At 36.7% G+C, this 22,266-nt stretch overlaps 1 protein-coding gene across 7 annotated transcripts in view; it reads left to right on the plus strand.

Annotated features, from left to right (window-relative positions):
* Positions 1-22,266, plus strand: part of TTLL7 (tubulin tyrosine ligase like 7) — a 149,724-nt gene that overhangs the window by 105,735 nt on the left and 21,723 nt on the right. For 6 of the 7 annotated variants that reach the window (XR_003124393.3, XM_025417860.3, XM_049111759.1 and 3 more), the window contains 2 exons: positions 1,540-1,620; positions 16,096-16,256. Coding sequence is in view for 6 of the 7 variants with exons in the window: in XM_025417860.3 (XP_025273645.3) it covers positions 1,540-1,620; positions 16,096-16,256 (242 nt within the window). In the remaining variant the exon portion in view is untranslated. Of the gene's footprint in view, positions 1-1,539; positions 1,621-3,163; positions 3,254-16,095; positions 16,257-22,266 lie in introns of those variants that run through there. The other variant, XM_025417862.3, reaches the window with a different exon arrangement.

Below are 22,266 nucleotides of genomic sequence, written 5' to 3' on the forward strand. Positions count from 1 at the left end.
GGCCAATTGTAGGATAGAAACCAGAAATGTACTTCGCTTTTTTCACGTCTGAAGCAATTGTCTAGAAACAAACAGAAAACAAATAATAATAAAGATTTAACTTTCTTAGTTTAAAAAATTAATAGTAGCAATTTCTATTTTGTAATCATGACATAGTTATAACCAAATCCCCCCAATATTATACATTATGTTATTAGATGTTTATTTTTAAAAGTGAAAATGATATATATTACTTATAAACAAGCTGATATTTGTTACATCATGGGAAAAGGAAAAATGTACATTTGTTTTCAAGCATTAAGTAGATGTGTTTTTATTTACATATTATTCAATCAAGTTCTTTTTTCTAGATAAAGGCAAAATTTTGTAGCATTTTACTTTTATTTCTTAGAGATATTAGTTATATACCACCCTTTTGAATCAAGTAGAAGAAAAATTAGATAATCAGAGAGTAGAACTAATATTCGTGGCTGATGTGATTATTTTATAAAGAATATATATAAGCTTATATAATTTATAAAAAATAATGAATAATTATTTAAGACATTAGATTGTTGACTATATGTATACTATATGCAGGAAATATTTTAATCTGTTTTCTACAGTGCATATTACTAGAATATATATTCAGAAACTGCAGATTTGTACCAATAAAACTCCCCCCAAAAAAACAAAACAAAAGAATAACAGAATCCTAATTATATGTAGGCTATCTTCTAATGCCTACGTTCAATATTCTGTTATTATGGGTGATGTGGTAAAGATAGCTCTTGGAATTAACATGAAAAATCTGTGTTTTGGATTTCTTCCCAAATTCTATGTACCTGAAGACATTTGACTTTCATATATTAGAGACTGTATGCTTTTTACAGCAAGAAGAGAAAACTTAGGATTCTGATAGCTTCTTTAACTTAGGAGTCTTTGCACATGTCTTTATGAAAGTACACATTCTTTTTTTAAATTTTTTTTTTTAACTTTTTTTTATTTATTTATGATAGTCACAGAGAGAGAGAGAGAGAGAGAGGCAGAGACACAGGCAGCGGGAGAAGCAGGCTCCATGCACTGGGAGCCTGATGTGGGATTCGATCCCGGGTCTCCAGGATCACGCCCTGGGCCAAAGGCAGGCGCCAAACCGCTGCGCCACCCAGGGATCCCCACATTCTTTTTTTAAAAAAGATTTTATTTATTTATTCATGAGAGACACACAGGGAGAGGGAGAGGGAGAGGGAGAGAGAGAGAGAGAGAGAGAGAGAGAGAGGCAGAGACATAGGCAGAGGGAGAAGCAGGCTCCATGCAGGGAGCCCAATGTGGGACTCAATTTCAGGTCTCCAGGATCACATCAGGAGCCAAAGGCAGGTGCTAAACCTCTCAGCCACCCAGGGATCCCCATGAAAGTACACATTCTTTGTTGCAAGTAATATTATAGTACCTCTGTTTCACAAATTAATTAGTAAAATTGACTTCAACCCATTCATTTACTTTTTGTTACTTCTGTGGAAAATTTTAGATTAATTTCTTAATGTTTCTTCCCCAAAACAGATCATTGATAACTGGAAGTATCACAAAACAAAAGTGGCTTCATATTGGCTCATAAAATTGGACTCTGTAAAACAACGAAAAGTGAGTAATGCCAAAAATAGGTTTGCCTTTTGGTGTTATGTATTAAGACCATTAAACTGTATTCATAATTAAACTATGTACATGTTCATTTGTTTACTCGTTTCTTCACCAAATATTTATTACACAGCTACTGTGTTTCAGGTACTGTCCTAGGTTCTGAGGATTAAAAAATGAATTTAAGAAAAGCCCTGTGGTCTCATAGAGCTTATAGTTTAGTTGAGGTGTTTGATAATAAAACAATATGTAATAGAATGTGGGCTAGTTTTAAGTATCATGAAGAAAAATAAATGTGGCTGAAAAATAGAGAGAAGGTTACCTTAGAGCAGAGACCTAAATAAAATAGTACTATGCAGATAACCACAGCTAGATTGTGTCAGGTGGAGGGGAAGAGCTTCTACCCTGAGGTAGAAGCTAGATTGATGTGTCCATGAAGGCGCAGAAAGCATCATTTAATTTCCTTGTTTATAGGATAGTTGGCTTGTGCTGGTCAAGAGTGAGTGAAGTGGTGGGGAACACTGAAGTTAGATGCATGAGCAGGGGTCAGATCACACCTCATAGGTTCTAGAAAGACTGTGGCTTTTATTCCAAGTGATGGAAAGTCACTGGAAAATTTTGAGCAGAAGAATTACAGAGTCTGGTTTATAATTTAAAAGGATTATGAGAGCTGCTGTGTAGAGAATAGAACTGGGGTAGAGGGAATGTAGCAAAATAGAAGTAGAGACCAACTAGAAGGTTTTTGGAATGATAGAGCAAGAGCTACTGGTTGCTTAGTTAAGGTGGTAACTGAATGGGCAGATGCCAGGGAAGAGCAGGAGTTTCCTCCTATTATTACCATTGTTTCTTTTTACTTTAATTTTGGTTTTGGACATGCTGAGGCTGATATATTGATTAGAAATCCAACGGAAAGTATTGAGTATGTATTTGTATATATAGTTTTTTAAAAAATTTCAGAGCTAAGGTTGTGTATGGAGATACAAAACTTAAGAATCAACCAGGATATTTAAACTGGCAGGACCAGATGTGATTACCTAGAGAGCGAGTGTGGTTAGAAAAGAAAAGAGTTTCAAGAACTGAGCCCTGGGCCACTTCCACATGTAGAAACCAGAGAAGTGTGTGTGTGTGTGTGTGTGTGTGTGTGTGTGTGTGTTGAAGGAAGAAGATTAACGTAAGGGGACCGAGAAGGAGTAGTCAGTGAGGTGTGAAAAACCATGAGAACTGGGTGTCCCTGAAACCAAGTAAAGGAATTATTTTAAGGACAGAGTGAAGAGCGGAGTCGGCTGTGGCTGATAGGGGCAGGAAGACCTGACTGCAGTTATTGGCAATGCGAAAGTTAATAGTGACCTGATCATAACAAGTCAGGGGGATAGTAGGGAGTAAAACTTGAGTGGAGTTAGTTTCAAGGGATAAAAGGCACAGAGAAAAAAAATACAGCTAGCATAGCCTTTTCCAAGGAGTTGTGCTGTAGAGAGGAAAGGGAAATATGGTAGCTGGAGAGCCATGGGGGTTAATGACAAGGTTTGTTTGTTTGTTTGTTTTTTTAAAGATGAAGATATTTGCAGTTGTTTGTGTGCTGATGAAAATGATCTAGAAGACAGGAATGGCACAGGCAAGAGAGGTGATAGAAAATCCTTGTGTAAGTAAGCTGGGGGCAGTTTGTCCTAACCAGGAGCATTTATTCTAACAGGACGGAAGGCAGAGTCTAGCATCCTGCAGGGAAGATGTAAAGGTTTTCTTCTGATGGGGAGGGGCTTTTAGAGGTTTAAGGAGACAGTAAAAGGTATGTGATTGTTATCTTGGACAGTAGGAGACAGGAATGGCCAGCAGCCTGAGCAGCCCATCAAATGCATTGCAACATAATTTTGGGGGAGTTATACTATTTTAGTAGTTTTAATGAAGTTGTATTCCTTCAGGAATACAAACTATCATTTCCTCTTTTAATATTTTTTTTTTTTTTTTTGCTAATAAGCTGAAAGTTGACACTGTTCAGATGATGACTTTTTTATGTACTTTCATCTGGGTGAACTGAACTCACAATTTTGCATTAACACATTCAACAACTAATTACTTGGTTTCTATCGCATGCCAAATACTGGGCTGCCATTGAGGACTGTATAGCAAAGCTGATCCAGAGGTAAATTGAAAACATATTATAAGCCCCAAATAAATGTTTGCTAAGTTACTGACCGTAGCCTCGATTAATCAAAATAAGGACTTTTTATTAGAATCAGAACTCTAAATTTCCTCAGGTCCATGTATTTTTTGTAATGGAAGACTGTAGGTAAGTTGCTAATTGAAATAGTCCAGAAGAAGATTAAAGTATTTATAAGACATAATACATGATAAATAGGATGTTTTAAAGCAGTGGAGAAAAGGTAATTCCCCCCACCAAAATTACTAAAGCAATTGGCTACCTATCTGTAAGAAAATTGGGTTGGAGCCTTATCTTTCACCATTTGCAAAAATAAATACGAGATAGATTATAAATATGAGATAGATTATAGCTTAATATGTAAAAAAAGAAAATATTAAAAGTTTAAAAAGATATGTTTATAATCTCAGAATGGGAGAACCACTTCTTAAGAAAAACCTCAAACCCAGAAGTCTTAAAGCAAATATTGACAGATTTGATTACGTGAAAACTTTAAAACAAATAGCAGAAGCCGTGAGGAGAAGGGGGCAGGAGTATGGAGGAAGACAGAAATTTGTGGTACATAAAACACAAAGTTGACACCAACAAACCAAAACCTCCTACAAATCAACCAGCAAGAGACAAGCTATCCTATAAATATTAATAAATAAAATGGCAAAGTACATAAAAAGGCCATGAAAAAATAATTTATGTGTCTTCAAATACCCAATTAACATGTAAATAGATCCTTGGCTTCACTAATGATGAAGGAAAAGCAAGTAAAAACCATCATATTGACAAAAATTAATAAGACAGATAATACCAGTGATGGAAATAGTCTGGATAAAAGAGCTTTTGCTCTACTATTAGAGGGAGAATACATTGCTACAACTCTTTAAAAAGGTGATTTGCAGTATCTATTAAAATTACAAATGTTCATAACCTTATGACTCAGCAAAATTACTTACAGCATTTTATCATACCCAGTAATTGTCTGAGTAAATGAAAGATAGACATACGTGAGCATTCACTTCAATGGTATTTGTGAGAGCAAAACATGTGAAGAAACCTAAATGTCTTATCAATAGATTTATGGTTCAATAAATTATAGCACATCCACACTATTCAGTTGCATTAAATTGAATCCTATGCTGCATTCATAGTTCTTAACCTGAGAGATAGCACAGGATTATGACTTGCAACTTAGGAAACTAACGTACATTAGTAAAATGAGCCAAACTTTACTAATCGTGAGTGAAGGATACGATCAGTAAGCAGTCATCCAGAGCCCACGAGCCCGTCAGCTCTCAGGTGTTCCTTTTCAAATGTCCAGAAACATTCTGGGTTCAAAGTAATAAATGCCAACTATGTGTGGATCACCTTAATACAGAGGGAGCCTTCTGGATTTGGGTGGCCTTCATTTTCCTTCCCCATTACTCACCCATGTAGTCTTTGTGACTAACTTGCATTCCGTAGCCAGCTGAAATAAAAAGGTTGTCTGATAGACCATGGATGTTGTCTGATAGAACTCTCTGCAAAGATGGCAATATTCTGTATTTGTGATGTCCAGCACAGTGATCACTGGGCACATGTGGCCACTGATTGAGCATTTGAAATGTGGCTATTATGACCGAGGAACTAAACTTTTACTTTTAATTAATTTAAATTTAAATAGCCACATGTGTCTAGTAGGGACTGTAGTTGACAGTGTGGAGCTCGGCAGACCAGGGCAGCCTTCTAAATATGTTCTTAGATAATAACTTTCTCAGTTATCTTCCCGCTGAGAAATAACATTAGAGGGTTTGCAAGAATGTCCAGTAAGGTCATCATTGCCTTGGGCATCATTGCCATGGGCATCTCAAAGAAATAATGCCTCTCTCAATTTTTTTCCTTCTATATGCCATCCAAAAAGGCTATCAAGATAGTAAATTAAACAAACATGTCATGTTGTGCAATAATATGTATTAGCCCACTTTAAATTACAGATGTATATGTACTATTTTAAATTTTTTTCATTAAAAATTTTTACAAACTAGGTACCAAGTTGTTAAGATGATGTTTTTCTAGAGGGTAGGTAGGCTCACTGAGCCAAGGGAATGAAAGTGGTGACGTTTGGTATTGTTTTTCTCTTTGTTTTTGTATGTTTCTCTATATTTTTTTTTCAAGTTAAAACAGTCTTTTTTAAAATGGCAGAATAATAGGGAGACACAGGCATTCCTGTGAAGCCTGTCTGGATTCCTCCCCAATCAGATGTTATCTTTCTGTATTGTAGATCCTCGTGGCACTTTGTACCCAGTTGTACTTATGGTCTGCCTTGAGAGGTTTTGGTACTAATTTTTTTCCACTTCTCTAAAAGCCAGGGGTTTGTCTTACTTTGTAGTTACCTGTAGGAGGATTTCTATAAGCATTTATTAAGTTGACTCAATTCTAGACTCTTTTATGAACTCTGTCAATGGCGGGCTAGCTTCTTTCTGCTTCCTTTTTTCTTCACTAGTAATGTGTGTGTACTTGAACAGCAACAACAAATTAAGACACTGTCATTCTGTTTTCCTACCTGTGATTTGAGAAGGTCTGATAAACATTGTAGGGGATAATCAAATGATGTGTGTGAATAGTAGTAATATTTGTGAATTAGAAGAAACTATTTAATACTTTAGGATTGTTATGCTCAATTTGGTTTATAAATTTTGAGTAAGATTAAATGATTGCTTATAAATTTACTTGCAAGTACTCTTGGCAGTATATCTATTTCTCCTCTGCTGATTTACTCTAAGAATATTTGGAGTGGGTTATGTTTGTGTAATCCTCTCCTCCACATCTCCAGGTTTATCATACACTGCTGTGTTACAGGAGTGGAAGCACCAATGTGCGGAGGCATGGTTTGTAGTACAACTTGTGTATCTAGTTACCCTTTCTTTGAGCCCTTTTATTACTCCTTCCATTTTGGCATAAACCGAAATTACTATATGTCTTCTGTCCTTGTAAAAAGTAGTAAGACCTCCCATTTTCAATACAAAGCTTGTTAAAGTCCCACAGTTTACAATACCCAAGCAATTATAGTAATACTTTTACATAGGTAATTTAGTTCTATTTTTGGCAGACGAATTTGTAGCTTGAATTTTGACTCTTGGAGCAATAAGAGCTGATCTTAATTACAGCACGTGTATCCTGCCCAGTTGCCCATTGTCACAGAGGCCCTTAGAGTTGGCTCAGAGATGGTAGGCCTGGGCTACGATGAGAATGGGAAAGCCCAGGATTTATACATGTGCAGCTTATTTGTGGCAGTTTTCTTACTATGGTTATGATCACTGAGTTTCCTTTTCTTCCCCCAGCCATTTTGTTCTTTAAAACCCTTTTTCCAAAGCAGACCTTTATTCTCAGATGCATAGTAGAGGGTGGAATGCTCCCAGCAAAAGAAACAGAAGGCAGCTTTCAGCAGCATTCTTAGTGTGATGGCATTCTGGCCCTTACTGCAAGGGTCATTGAAGAGCTCTTACCCATGAGTAATTATTTGAATAATAAGGAAATGAATTTTTGGAAAACTTTTCCTTTTTGTAAAATTAACCCTGCCAAGTTTCTAGGTTCTTTCACCCATGATCATAAAAAGAAGCATAACAAATACACACATCATGAATGCACATCATCAGGCCAGCCAGGGGCAGAGGTCTTGAGCTCTAACATAAACAAAGAATTTTTAATTGGGATATATATATACATATACATATATTTAACATTCTGTTCATTTAATCAGTAGCATTACAATTAATTAAGTGAAATACTTAAAATTTAGCTCAGACAAGTATAAAGATATATATTGTTTTTCTATTTTTTAAAAATATTTTATTTATTCATGAGAGACACAGAGAGACACACAGGCAGAGGGAGAAGCAGGCTCCATGTGGAAGCCCCATGTGGGACTCAATCCCAAGACTCCAGGATCATGCCCTGTGCCGAAGACAGGCGCCAAACCGCTGAGCCACCCAGGCGTCCCTAAAGATGTATATTGTGAAAATAATCATTGAGACAAAGTTAAATATGTTTTGTCTGATTTCTCTATATATATATAAACATTTTTTACTCTACCTCTTCCCAATCTTTTTATTTCAGATGAAATCAGAGGTAAAGTGGGATCAGAGAATGATTGACAGAAAGACTTTTTTCTTGAAATATGAGTGCCAATATAACAATGAGTTGAAAAGTGCATTGAAAAAAAATTTTTAAGCTTTATATGTTGATAAGGAGCACTGTTAGTGGAAAGAGGTACTGGACTTGTAGTCACATGGATTTGGTTTCATTACTATCTCAGCCTTTTACTTGGGGCAAGTAACTTCTCAGGACTTCTTTGAGATTTGTAACATTAAGTAGTGGGGGGGGGTGCGGTTTGTGAAGAAGTGACACATTATATATGGGAGGGTGCTCAGGCATGGGAAGGGTAAAATGCAGGCTGATTTCTTTCCTACTAAGGAGCCTCCTGCCAGGCTTTTTTCTCATATGTACATATCTCTGGTAAAGTAGAATTTATAAATTAGGCACAGTAAGAGATTAACAACTAATAATGAAATAGAGCAATGATAACATATGATAATAAAAGTCTTGAAAATATGGCCTCTCTCTCTTAAAATATCCTATTGTACTGTACTCACCCTTTTTCTTGTGATGATGTGAGATGATTAAATGCCCATATGATGAGATGAAGTGAAGTGAGTGATGCAGTGTTAGACAACTGTTGACCTTCTGGCAATACGTCAGAAAGAGAATCATCTACTTCCCAACAGTGGTTGACCGCAGGTAACTGAAACTGTGAGAAGTGAATCCACAGATAAGGGGAGGCTACTGTACTAAGGATTCTTCATATGCAGAATTATTTTAGGTAGGATATGTAGAAATGGGATATAAAAATTGTTGGGTTGTAATATTTTAACCATTTATTTGACTGTTTGAAACCTGTCCTATTGCTTTATAAAGCCAAAAGCTGCATCCAGTTTTTTGAGAAACCTAGAATGTGGGTCAGCTGTGGAATGTAGAATTATATATTATAAAAAGTTACCTATTTAGAAGGCCAAAGACTTAACTAATTTACATCTAGATGTGGATTAATCAGATCTATCCTTCTTTTGTCTGGGATGATAATAATCACTGGAAGGCTGTGTCAGTTCTGTTGCCTGGGGAGCAGACATAGGACAGAATTAGAAGTGAAAGAGATTTATAAGAGAAAACACCCAAGACAGATAAAAGAGAGAGAGTTCAAGTAGATAAGAAGAGCCTTCAAACTGCAATTTGGGTCTGACAGTGGTGAAGGGAGGGCAGGAGGGCTGGGGAGGAAGAACCTCAGACTTGTGAAGTTCTAAGAGAGCCTCATCGGGCTGATAGGGAGCCAGAACAAAGATAGCTGTTAGAGGGATCGTGCTAGGTGGGAATAACCCCTCTCTGGTATCCCATCCATGCTCAATCCCTTGGTTGGGAGCAGAGGAGAGCATGAAGTTGATGGTTGCAGTGGATCCTGAATGGGGAGGCTGTCAGTTAGCTGCAGTCTTGGAAGCAGGTTGAGTCTAATGGCATGCCACAAAGGCTGTGTGTGATACGATTTAAGTTGACAGGCATTTATCGGTTGCTATTTGGTACAAGAACTAAGCTAAGCACATTGGGGATTTTGAGAGTTGTTCATTCGTTCATTTAGTTATTTGCTCACTCTAACATGCATGCATTCAGTGACACTAATTGAGGGACTACCATGTCCCACGCGCTATGCTAGGTGTGGAATGTGTAAAACTCTCATTAAAATCTCTTAATTCCATTTATAGACCATTGTTGAAATATCTCACTTTTTCTGTTCCAGGATCCAAGCATTTTCTGGTTGCTCATTAAAATGTTATAAAACTCTTAGAACCCACACACACAAACTCTTTCACATGCCTTATTTCAAATTTTCCTTAATGGATGTAAACTTCAAAGGTCAAGGATGAGGGAATTAGATACTGAAAAGAATCCTCACCAGGTGAAAATGGAAATAGCTAATCCTATTTAATATCATGTTGTGGTAACTCCACACTTGCATAATGTAGTTTTCTGCCAAGAATGTAGCTGCTTTATATAATTTATAAGGAATATATGTGAAGTATGAAAATACTGCAGTGTTGGTGGGCTGTGAAGAATGCCAAATTTTCTGAAAAGCTTATTCTCTGATGTGATATCTAGGCATAACCCAAGATTGGAGGATGAAGAGAAATTCATAGTGATGTTAAGCTTATGCTATATTTGCATTTATTTGGGGGTTCTAAGAGATCTTTGTTTATCAAGTGTTTCTTCTCTAAATAGCAATTTCTTTTTAATACCTACTCTAGTTGCTTCTGCATACATTTTGATGTTATTTTCTGTCTCTTTTTCATTTGGGCTGACATAGATGCTATACAGAGCTGTTCGTTTTGCATCAGCAAAAATGCCTTTACCCTATAGCCATGGCTGCTGCATGCATCATTAGTACAGCATGTAGTGATTTTAATGTTATTTCTAAACCTCCCTCACCTCATGCCATTATTTTAATTTAGAACCAACTGTTCAGCCATATGGAGCAGTTTGTCATTCAACATCTGTATATTCTTGCAAAATATGAATTTGTGTACTTTATGCTTTCAAACATGCTATATTTCATATGGGAAAGACAACTCTTTTCATTTTATTAATGTTTTCATTGACCGAATCTCCCATTTATTTTTCCCTCGGAGAGCTTAATGTTGGCTCAGGATGCTTTTAAAAGTCACAGTGTCAGGAAATGGATACTTGTATTCTATAACTTACCCTCACTTGAGTCCACAGATAAACATGAAGGGCACTGTGCTGACCATTTGTTTTTGTGTTTCACAAATTATTCATCTTCCATCCATTTTGTTCTAACCCCAAAGCACCTGGATATCCAAAAGAGCATTACAAATGAACTGGCATTAATTTACCTCTTTCCAATCTGGTTCTTTACCTGTCTGTTCTCTGCCTTACTAAAATTATTCAGTGGATGTTTTGCTAAAGATACAGTCCCTGTCTCCCCATCTGTATAGCCTTTATTTTTTTTTAAGATTTTCTTTATTTATTCATGAGACACACAGAGAGAGAGAGAGAAAGAGAGAGAGAGAGGCAGAGACACAGGCAGAGGGAGAAGCAGGCTCCATGCAGGGAGCCTGATGTGGGACACAACCCCGGGACCCCAGGATCACACCCTGGGCCAAAGGCAGGCGCTAAACCGTTGAGCCACCGGGGCTGCCCTGTATAGCCTTTTAAGCAGATGAGACCCTTTGCCATTGCCCTGATGGAGGAGGTGCCTGGGCAGTCTTTTTTTTTTTTATGATTTTATTTATTTATTCATGAGAGACACACAGAGAGAGACAGAGACACAGGCAGAGGAAGAAGCAGGCTCCATGCAGGGAGCCCCATGTGGGACTCCATCCCGGGTCTCCAGGATCAGGCCCTGGGCCGAAGGTGGCGCTAAACCACTGAGCCACCCGGACTGCCCGGCAGTCTTGCTTATACACAGAGATCCCATCCATTTTCCCAAGTATTACTTGAGTAGAGGCAAATCTGAATCTAAGAAGTGACAATTTGATTCTTTTCTAGGGTTTGCTATTGACACTTGGACAGGTCAAATTAATTTGGAGGCAGTGTTGGGTAGTGCTTAGGAGCATAGATCTGTCTACATAGCTGTGTAATCTATTTACTAGCTGTGTAATCTTGGCAAAGATACTTATCTGCTCCATGCTTGAGTTTTCCCATCCATAAAATGATATCCAGAAATGTCCTCAAAACCTAAAAATTTTCATAACCACTAGGCAGCAAAACCTAACCTACCTGAATTCATTTGGTGACAGTGACCTGACAGGAATTTATGTGTTATTTCTGTCTTGTCTCTTGGTTTGAATAGTCACATATTTTCCTGCAGAAATAGTAATGTGTGTGATTGTGGAATATAGCCTCAAGATTCTTTGAAAAGGAACTGTAGACCAATTTGTATCTACCTTACATTTTTGTTCTGAGGGTTAAATGGATTGCTATATATAAAAGTGTTTAGAATAGTCCCTGGTCCACAGGGAGGTCTATAGGACGCCCTCAGTAAGTGTTAGCTCTGATTTTTACCTCGTTTGCATAGGTTTCACCTTGCTGTAAGGAACAGTTTCACTAAGATAAAACACCTGCTGAGTGCTAGACCTGTCTTGAGCCTTGGGTACATAAGTTTTTTACCAAGATGCACGTAATCCCTTCCTTTATGTAGATAACAGTCTATATTAAACAGGAAATTAAAATAAAGGAAGCTAATTATTAATAGGGGAAAAACAAAGGATGAAGGGATCATAGGTCAGTGGCAGGTAAAGGTCACCCTGAGTAGGTTCACCAGGTGAATAGGTAGGAGAAGACTGTCCCAAGCAGAGGAAAGAGTGTATGTGAATGCTCAGAGTGGAGATGAGGGATTCAGGTTCTTGTGGCCCTTGGTTTGCATGCCCTCATGCCTTCCAAATTATAGTTCTCTCTAACTCATTCCTTTCCTCAAGGTCAGGGGGCTTGCCTCCTTTAAAATTGAAGGCAAAGAGCAGCAAAGGACAATGTGTGCTCCCCGTGAGCTGCTCAGGAAAGAAGGGGCAAGTTTCTGGGTGGCCTAGACCATGCTAGTCTCACGATTCTGGGAAATCACTAAGGCAGAGATGCTGTTGCGTTACAAGAGGCCTAGGATATTTTGTTCATCTCTTCATGTTGGAGGAAACCTTAGGAGTAGAGCAGAAGCATTCTCCACCTCTAACACCCTGGCCACTTTCAGAAGTTGCTTTTAGTCATGTGTGGGCTAGAATATTAGACCGTCATGTTTTGAAAATTCCCTCTAAACTAAGAATAAAACATGTGCACAATAGTGGCCAAGAGAGTCCCTACTAAGGAATGTACCTAGTACGGTGCTTGGTATAGAGCAGGCAGGCGATGCCCGTTAGTTGCCCTTCTCTTTTGTTCTTGCACATCATAAGCATTTTTCCATAAACTGTATTCAAAAAAATAAATAACCTATCATCTCGAACGCTGTAAAGTTGAATAATTATTTAATAATAGAATATGAAAGAGGCACCTGGGTGGCTCAGTCGACTGAGTGGAAGACTCTTTGATTTTGGCTCAGGAAGGGGGCCAGTGGCACAATGGATAACACATCTGCCTATGATTTTGGCTCAGGTCACGATCGCAGGGTCATGTGTGGGGCTTTGTACCCAGTGGGGAGTGCTTTTCACCTCCCCTGTCCTACTCCCTTCTCCAAATTAAGAAATCTTAAAAAAAAAAAAAAAAAGTAGAATATGAAAATAATGTTACCATGGCTACTTTTTACCTTTTCTCTACATTATAACTTTTGGCCTATTATTATTCATTATACATAGAAGGTAGAAATGAAAATTGAGAAATGACTTAAATTTATCATTTACTGCTAGTGTGGATTCCTCTATCACATCAGTCATGAGTACTGCTTTCTACTTGAAAAAATATAGAGTTAAACTAATAGATTAAATGAAAATTGTAAAAAATAAAAGGTACGAATTCATGCCTAATAGACCTAACAGCATTATTATGAATAATTCATATTAGAGTTAAAAAAAATGTCCTGTTAATGCTTAAGCATTTGTTATCTGTAGTAACAAGCCTTTCCAGGATAATTTTTTTTCCCAAGTGGCTTTATTACAGATTGCAGTTTCTCTCCTTATTCTCTGCCTCCTCATCTGACAGGCCCCTGACCTGCAGTGGGAGTTGCTGTACTGTTCCCACTTCAGGGTGAAGGAAGCAGGAACAGGAGGGGAAGGCCTGAGGCTACTCACACCATTCATCATGAGAAGCTGGAGCTGACATTCTTCTCTAAATAAAATGTTATTCTGAAAATTTTTTACTGAATTGGTTTTAAACAGATGTTTATTCTACATTTACCTCATCAGAGATAACTAGTATCACTTTTTAAAAGATGGCTGTTTTAAAGACAGACAAATTAAATTCTTCCTTTTATCTGCTTCCAAGTCTCTCTATATATGTGCCAATTGAGAGAAATTCTATCTTCCTTCAGCCTTTATATTTGCAAGCTTCTTTCCCTTCTCACCACTCACTCACATATTTACAGGCAGTTCCTTCAGTGAGATACATAAAATAAAAAGTAAAAACCTGGGGCACCTCACTGGCTCAGTTGGTAGAGCATGCAACTCTTAGGGTTGTGAGTTGGGCCCCACGTTGGATGTAAAGATTGCTTTAAAAAAAAACAAAAACTGAAAAAAAATTTTTAAAAAGTAAAAATCTATTTTGGTGTATTGAAATTTGAATAACTATATTTGTTGGTGCTTACTTTTTTTTTAAAGAGTTTTCACTGGGGACACCTGGGTGGCTCAGTGGTTGAGCGTCTGCCTTCGGCCCAGGGTGTGATCCTGGAGTTCGGGATCAAGTCCCACATCGGGCTCCCTGCTTCTCTTTCTGCCAGCGTCTCTGCCTCTCTCTCTGTGTGTCTCTCAAATAAATAAATAGATAGATAGATAGATAGACAGATAGATAGATATAAACTTTAAAAAAGATTTCATTGGAAATACCTACATAAGTGTTAAATACATGTGAATTGAACAAAATCACTTTTTGGGTTTATAATTTTTTTAAAAAACCTTTAGGATTTCAGTTGTTTTGAATTAATCATAGTCCTTATTTCATGGTACTCTCTCATTATTGGTATGTCTTTGGCCTGCTCTTATTTAGCGTTTTTAAGGTTAATTTTACCATATGTGACCCCCAACACCCAAAACAGAAGCTATATTCTTGGCAATGATCTATTATTATCTAATCAAATGACTCTCCTCCATCCCCCTGGTCATCATTTCCATGTCTCAAGTAGCCATTTTCTTGAATTCAGGGTTCACCAGTTCCTTTCTTTCTTTATAAATTATAATGTCTGTGTTTATTCCCCACATGTATTTTTAATATTTAGTTGTTTTTACTTCTCTTAAAAGAGTTTCATACTGTATATAATTTCAAGTTTGCATTTTTAGAAATGTACTATTATATTACTAAGGTGCTCTGTGTTTTGTGTGTTGCTGTATTTCATTCATTTTGGTTACTATGTAATAGTTCAAGGGAATGAGTGTACCAGTTGATTTTTTCACTTTCCCACTGAAGGACAACTAGGTTGTTTTCAGGTGTAATTGTGAACAGCTGTTGGAACATTCTTATACATGCCTCTTGTTTTTAACCCCTGAGAGAGTTTCTCTTAGCAATAATATTGCTAGGTTATAAGGTATATGAATTTTTAACTTTAGGAGGTAATGCCAAGCTATTTTTGAGTGACTTTACCATTTGGGACTCCCACTAATAATGTCTAAGAGACCTTGCATATCCCTAGCTCTCTAGCACTTGGTATTGTCAGACTTTGAATTTTTGTCAGTTAAATGGCATAAAATGATATCTTATTATAGTTTTAATACTTATTTCTTATGTGTATTGGGCAAACATTTTCACTTTTGTGAAATTCCAGTTTTGTATATTTTTGTCTGTTTTTTTTCTAAGTTGTTGGTGTTTGTGTCAACAATTTGTCAGATGTTCATTATGTATTTCTGATATTAATCTTTTGTTGGAGATACATGGTTTTTTTATTTTTATTTTTTTCTAAATTTATTTATTCATGAGAGACACAGAGAGAGAGAGAGAGAGGCAGACACATAGGCAGAGGGAGAAGCAGGCTCCATGCAGAGAGCCTGATGTGGGACTTGATCTGGAGATTCCAGGATCAGACCCTGAGCCGAAGGCAGATGCTTAACCACTGAGTTTTTTCCCATTTTTTAATTTGATCTTTTATTTTCCTTATTAAGGTATCTTTTGGTGTCTAGAAGTTCTTAATTTAAGTATAATCAATCTATTAATAATATTTTATGGTTCATACCTTTTTGTGACTTAAAATAATCTTTTTCTAACCTAAGGACTAAAAGATACTCACTAGTACTTTTCACTAAGATATTTAATGTTTTATTTTTTAAACTTAAGGCCCTAATCCCTCTGCAGTTGATTTTTGTTAATTGAGTGAAGGAGAATTCAACTTTATTTTCTTAATAAAACTCACTATTTTTTTGGTCTCCATTTACTAATTTAACTTAAATTTAAATTTTAAACTTAATCTCTTCTTACTCCAATGGTCTAACTTGCTACCTATGTCGTAATCAGAGTTTCATAAATGCTTGGACCTATATCTGGGGATTTTTACTCTGTGCTATTATTCAGTGAATGAGTGTGTGTATGTATCTTTGATTTACATATATTCATCTTTGAATTTCAGAGACACACACACCTAGATCTTGAAATAACTTTGGTTTTTCCACTAGGTTTTGGACATAGTAAAAACAAGTATTCGAACAATTCTTCCACGCATCTGGAAGGTACCTGATGCTGAGGAAGTAAGTTTATATCGAATTTTCAACCGGGTTTTTAATCGCTTACTCTGGAGTCATGGCCAAGGACTGTGGAACTGTTTCTGTGATTCAGGGTAAGTTCTACGTTACTTCTTATCATTGTTACTTTTAACATTTTATTGTCTGGTTATATAGAAGCCCAATAAAATGGTTCAGTTTCTGTAATGATCTGTTAAAATAAGGATTTCTTTACTGCATATAGTTTTTTTTTTTAATTTGGCTATAATTTATAGCAGTTAAACTGATTTAGATGAGATAATGAATATGAACATAATATCTGACTATAATGAATATGAACACAATATCTGACTAATTTGTATTCAGTGGAGAGAAGGTAGTCTTTGATTGAATTTAATTTTTAAAAATTCAGTTAATTAACCTATACTGTATTATTAGTTTCAGAGGTGGAGTTCAGTGATTTATCAGTTGCCTGTAATACACAGTGCTCTTTGCATCAAGTGCTCTCCTTGATGCCCATTACCCAGATACTCCATCCCACTATCCCCTCTCCTCCAGCAACCTTCAGTGTCTTATTTTATTTTTCCCTCCCTTCCCCTATGATACTCTGTTTTGTGTGTTAAATTCCACATATGAGTGAAATCATATGATATTTTTCTCTCTCTGATTGACTTACTTCATTTAGCATAATACTCTATAGTTCCATCCATGTCTTGCAAATGGCAAGATTTCATTTTCTCTGATGGCTGAATAGTATTTCATTATATATATATTATGTGTATATACACACACATATACCACATCTTTATTCATTCATCTGTTGATGAACACCTGGGCTCTTTCCATAGTTTGGCTATTGTGGACATTGCTGTTATATTTATATAATATGGTGCAAGTGCCCCTTCGGATCACTGCATTTCTATTCTATCTTTTGGGTAAATACCTAGTAGTATTTGGGTCATGGGATAGCTCTAATTTTAACTTTCTGAGGAACCTCCATACTGTTTTTCAGAGTGGCTGTACCAGCTTCTCACCAGCAGTATAAAAGGGTTCCTGTTTCTCCGTATCTTCACCAACATCTTTTGTTTCCTGACCTGTTAATTGTAGCCATTCTGACTTGTGTGAGGTGGTATCTCATTGTGATTTTGATTTGTTATCTACTGATGCTGAGTGATATGGAACATTTTTTCAGCTGTCTGTTGACCAATCTATATGTCTTCTTTGGAGAAATGTCTGTTCGGGTCTTCTGCCACTTTCTTGAATGGATTATTCTGTGGGTGTTGAGTTTGATAAGTTTGTTATAGATTTTAGATACTAGCCCTTTATCTGATAAGACATTTGCAAATATCCTCTCCCATTCTTTGGGTTGTCTTTTGGTTTTGTCAACTGTTTCCTTTGCTCTGCAAAAGCTTTTTTATCTTGATGAAGTCCCAATAGTTCATTTTTGCCTTTGTTCCCCTTGCCTTTGGAGATGTGTCTCGCAAAGAAGTTGCTGCCACTCAAAGAGATTGCTGCTGTGTTCTCCTTTAGTCTTGTCTCACGATTAGGTCTTTCATCAATTTTTAGTTTATTTTTGTGTGTGGTGTAATAACATCACCCAGCTTCACTCTTTTGCATGTGGCTGTCCAATTTTCCCAGCATTATTTGTTAAAGAATCTGCCTTTTTTCCAATGGATATTCTTCCCTGCTTTGTTGAAGAACAAACTCTATAGTCTATAGTTGACCATAGAGTTGAGGGCCCATTTCTGGGTTCTCTCTTCTGTTCCATTGATCTATTTTGTCTGTTTTTTTTTTGTGCCAATACCATACTGTCTTGATGATCACAGCTTTGTAATATAGCTTGAAATCTGGAATTGTGGGATCCCTGGGTGGCGCAGTGGTTTGGCGCCTGCCTTTGGCCCAGGGCGCGATCCTGGAGACCCGGGATCGAATCCCACGTCGGGCTCCCAGTGCATGGAGCCTGCTTCTCCCTCTGCCTATGTCTCTGCCTCTCTCTCTCTCTCTGTGACTATCATAAATAAAAAAAAAAAAAAAGAAATCTGGAATTGTGATGACACCAGTTTTGGGTTTCTTTTTCAACATTCCTTTAGCTGTGGGGGTCTTTTCTGTTCCATACAAATTTTAGGATTATTTGTTTCAGCTCTGTGAAAAATATTGATGGTATTTTGATAGGGATTGCATTGAATGTATAGATTGCTCTGGGTAGCATAGATATTTTAACAATATTTGTTCTTCCATTTCATGATCATGGAACATTTTTCCATTTCTTTGGGTCCTCATCAATTTCTTTCATGAGTATTTTATAATTTTCAGAGTACAGATCCTTTATCTCTTTGGTTAGGTTTATTCCTAGGTATCTTATGGATTTTGATGCAGTTGTAAATGGGATCGATTCCTTAATTTCTCTTCTGTCTCATTGTTAGTATATAGAAATGCAACTTATTTCTGTACTTTGATTTTATATCCTGCCACTTTGCCGAATTCCTGTATGAGTTCTAGAAATTTTGGGGTTGGAGTCTTTCGGATTTTCCCCATAGAGTATTGTGTCATCTGCAAAAAGTGAGACTTTGACTTCTTCCTTGCCGATTTGGTTGCCTTTATTTCTTTTTTGTTGTCTGATTGCTGAGTCTAGGAATCCTAGTACTATGTTTAACAACAGTAGTGAGAATGGACATCCCTGTCATGTTCCTGACCTTAGGGAAAAAGCTCACTATGTTTCCCCTATTTGCAATGGGGAAAAAGCCATTCACAGATGGCTTTTATGATATTGAGGTATGTTCCCTCTACTCCTACCCTGCGGAGGATTTTAATCAAGTAGGATGCTGTATTGTGTCACACGCTTTTCCTATATCTATTGAGAGGGTCATATGGTTCTTATCCTTTCTTTTATTAATGTGGTGTATCACATTTATTGATATGTAGATGTTAAACCATCCTTGCAGCCCAGGAGTAAATCCCACTTGGTTGTGGTGAATAATCCTTTTAAAATACTGTTGGATCCTATTGACTAGTATTGAGAATTTTGGCATCCATGTTCATCAGGGATGTTGGTCTATAATTCTCCTTTTTGGTGGAGTCTTTGTCTGGTTTGGGGATCAAGGTATTGCTGGCCTTATAGAATGAGTTTGGAAGTTTTCCTCCCACTTCTGTTTTTTTGAAACAGCTTCAGAAGAATAGGTATTAATTCTTCTTTAAGTGTTTGGTATAATTCTCCTGGAAAGCCATCTGGCCCTGGACTCTTGTTTGTTGAGAGATTTTTGATTGCTGCTTCAATTTCCTTGGTGATTATGAGTCTGTTCAGGTTTTCTATTTCTTCCTGATTCAATTTTGGTAGTTTATATGGTTCTAGCAATGCATCCTTTCTTCCAGATTGCCTAATTTGTTGGCGTATAGTTGCTCATAATATGTTCTTAAAATTGTCTGTATTTCTTCAGTGATGGTTGTTATCTCTCCTCTTTCATTTGTGATTTTATTAATTTGGGTCCTTTCTCTTCTCTTTTTGATAAGTCTGGCTAGGGATTTATTGGTCTTATTAATTCTTTCAAAGAACTGGTTCCTGGTTTTGTTCATCTGTTCTATTTCATTGATTTCTGCTCTAATCTTTATTATTTCTCTTCTCCTATTGGGTTTAGGCTTTATTTGCTGTTCTTTTTCCAGTTCCTTTAGGTGTAAGGTTAGTTTGTATATTTGAGACAGGCCTGTATTGCTATGTACTTCCCTCTTAGGACAGCCTTTGCTACATCCCAAAGTTTCTGAACTGTTTTGTTTTCATTTTCATTTGCTTCCATGAATTTTTTAAATTCTTCTTTAATTTCCTGGTTGACCCATTCATTCTTTAGTAGGATGCTTTTTAACCTCCATGTATTTGTGTTCCTTTCAAATTTTCTCTTGTGATTGAGTTCAAGTTTTAAAGCATGTGGTCTGAGAATATGCAGGGAATAATCCCAGTCTTTTGGCACTGATTGAAACCTGATTTGTGACCCAGTATGTGACCTATTCTGGAGAATGTATGTTCCATGTGCACTTGAGAAGAATGTATCCTATTGCTTTAGGATGAAATGCTTTGATGTATCTGTGAAGTCCGTTTGATCCAGTGTGTCATTCAAAGCACTTTTTCTTTATTGACTTTCTGCTTAGATGACCTGTCCACTGTTGTGAATGGGTGTTAAAGTCCCCTACTATTATTGTATTATTATTATCAATGTGTTTCTTTAACTTGTTATTAGTTGGTTTATATAAATGACTGCTTCCAAGCTAGGGGCATGAATATTTACAATTGTTAGATTTTCTTGTTGGATATACAATAAGATTATGATATAATTTTAAATTATGTTATAGTGTCCTTCTTCATCTCTTATTACAGTCTTTGGTTTAAAATTTAATTTTTCTAATATAAAAATTGCCACCCCAGCTTTCTTTCAATGTCCATTAACATGATAAATGGTTCTCCACCCCCTCACTTTCAATCTGAGGTGTCTTTGTGTCTAAAATGAGTCTCTTATAGACAGCATATCGATGGGTCTTGTTTTTCTTCTTTTTTAAAATCCAGTCAGATATTCTGTATCTTTTGATTGGAGCATTTAGTTCATTTCCATTCAGAGTAATTACTGAAAGACATGAATTTAGTGCCATTGTATTACCTATGAAGTCACTGTTTCTGTATGTTGTCTCTGTTCGTTTCTGGTCTTTGTTACTCTTGGGCTCTCTTTTTGCTCAAAGGATTCCCTTTAGTATTTCTTGTAGGGCTGGTTTAATGATCACAAATTCTTTTAGTTTCTGTTTGTCCTGGAAGCTCTTTATCTCTCCTAACATTCTGAATGACAGCCTTGACAGATAAAGTATTCTTGTCTGCATATTTTTCTTATATAGCACCTTGAATAGATCATATTAGTCCTTTCTGGCCTGCCTAGTCTCTGTGGACAGGTCTGCTGCTGGCCTTATGTTTCTAGCCTTCTAGATTAAGGACTTCTTGTCTGGAGTTGCTTTCAGGATTTTCTCTTTATTTCTAAAATTTGCAAGCTTCACTATTAGATGTTGGGGTGTTGACCTATTTTTATTGATTTTGATGGGGATTCTCTGTGCCTCCTGGACTTGAATGCTTGCTTATTTCCTTCCTCAAATTAGGGAAGTTCTCAGTTTGAATTTGTTCAAATCTGCTCAAATAAACCTGCTCCCCCTTTCTTCATCTTCTGGCATCCCTATAATTCAAATATTATTATGTTTTATGGCATCATTGATCTCTGAAAGTCTCTCCTCATGATCAAGTAGTTGTTTTTCTCTTTTTCTCAGCTTTGTTACTTTCCATCATTTTGTCTTTTAAATCACTGACCCTCTCTTCTACCTCATTTTACCCTAGCAGTTAGAGCCTCTGTTTTTTTACTGCAATCTCAGTAATAGCATTTTTTTTTCAGCCTTATTGGTTTTTGGTTCTTTTATTTCTGCAGTAAGGGATTCTGTAGTGGCTTTTATGCTTTATTCCAAGGTCAGCCAATATCTTTATAATCATTGCTTTGAATTCTAGTTCTGACATCTTACTTATATCCATATTGATCAAATCTATGGCAGACTACTACCACTGGGTAGAATTGACATTTTAACAATATTTCTTTTCTGTGAAATTTCTTTCACTGTGAATTTCTCCATCTAGTCAATTTGTCCAGAAAAGAAAGGAGGAAAGAGAAAGAAAAGAAAAGAAAAGAAAAGAAAAGAAAAGAAAAGAAAAGAACCCAGCAAAATCAACTATAATAATATCAATAACAATAATATCTTCAGGGACTGATTCTGGTTTATATTGTGTACACTCTGCTGTTGTGTTTTGACTGCTCTTTTCCCACTGGTCCTTTCTCTACATAATTCCTCCTTACTTGTAGTGGCAAATGTTTGTTCCTCTAAGTAGGTATGCTTTGATTTGTTTGTGAAGTTAAGCTGGAAGCTGATGTTTTGGAGCTTTCTTTAATCAGTAGACTTGGTAGATGCGGGGGTTTGTGTTGGTCTTCTGAGGGAGAATCCTTCTTTTTTTTTAAAGATTTTATTGATTTATTCATGAGAGACACAGAGAGAGAGGCAGAGACACAGGCAGAGGGAGAAGCAGCATCCCCACAGGGAGCCTGATGTGGGACTCGATCC

This window comes from Canis lupus, chromosome 6, assembly GCF_003254725.2.
Source record: "Canis lupus dingo isolate Sandy chromosome 6, ASM325472v2, whole genome shotgun sequence".
NCBI classification, from domain to species: domain Eukaryota; kingdom Metazoa; phylum Chordata; class Mammalia; order Carnivora; family Canidae; genus Canis; species Canis lupus.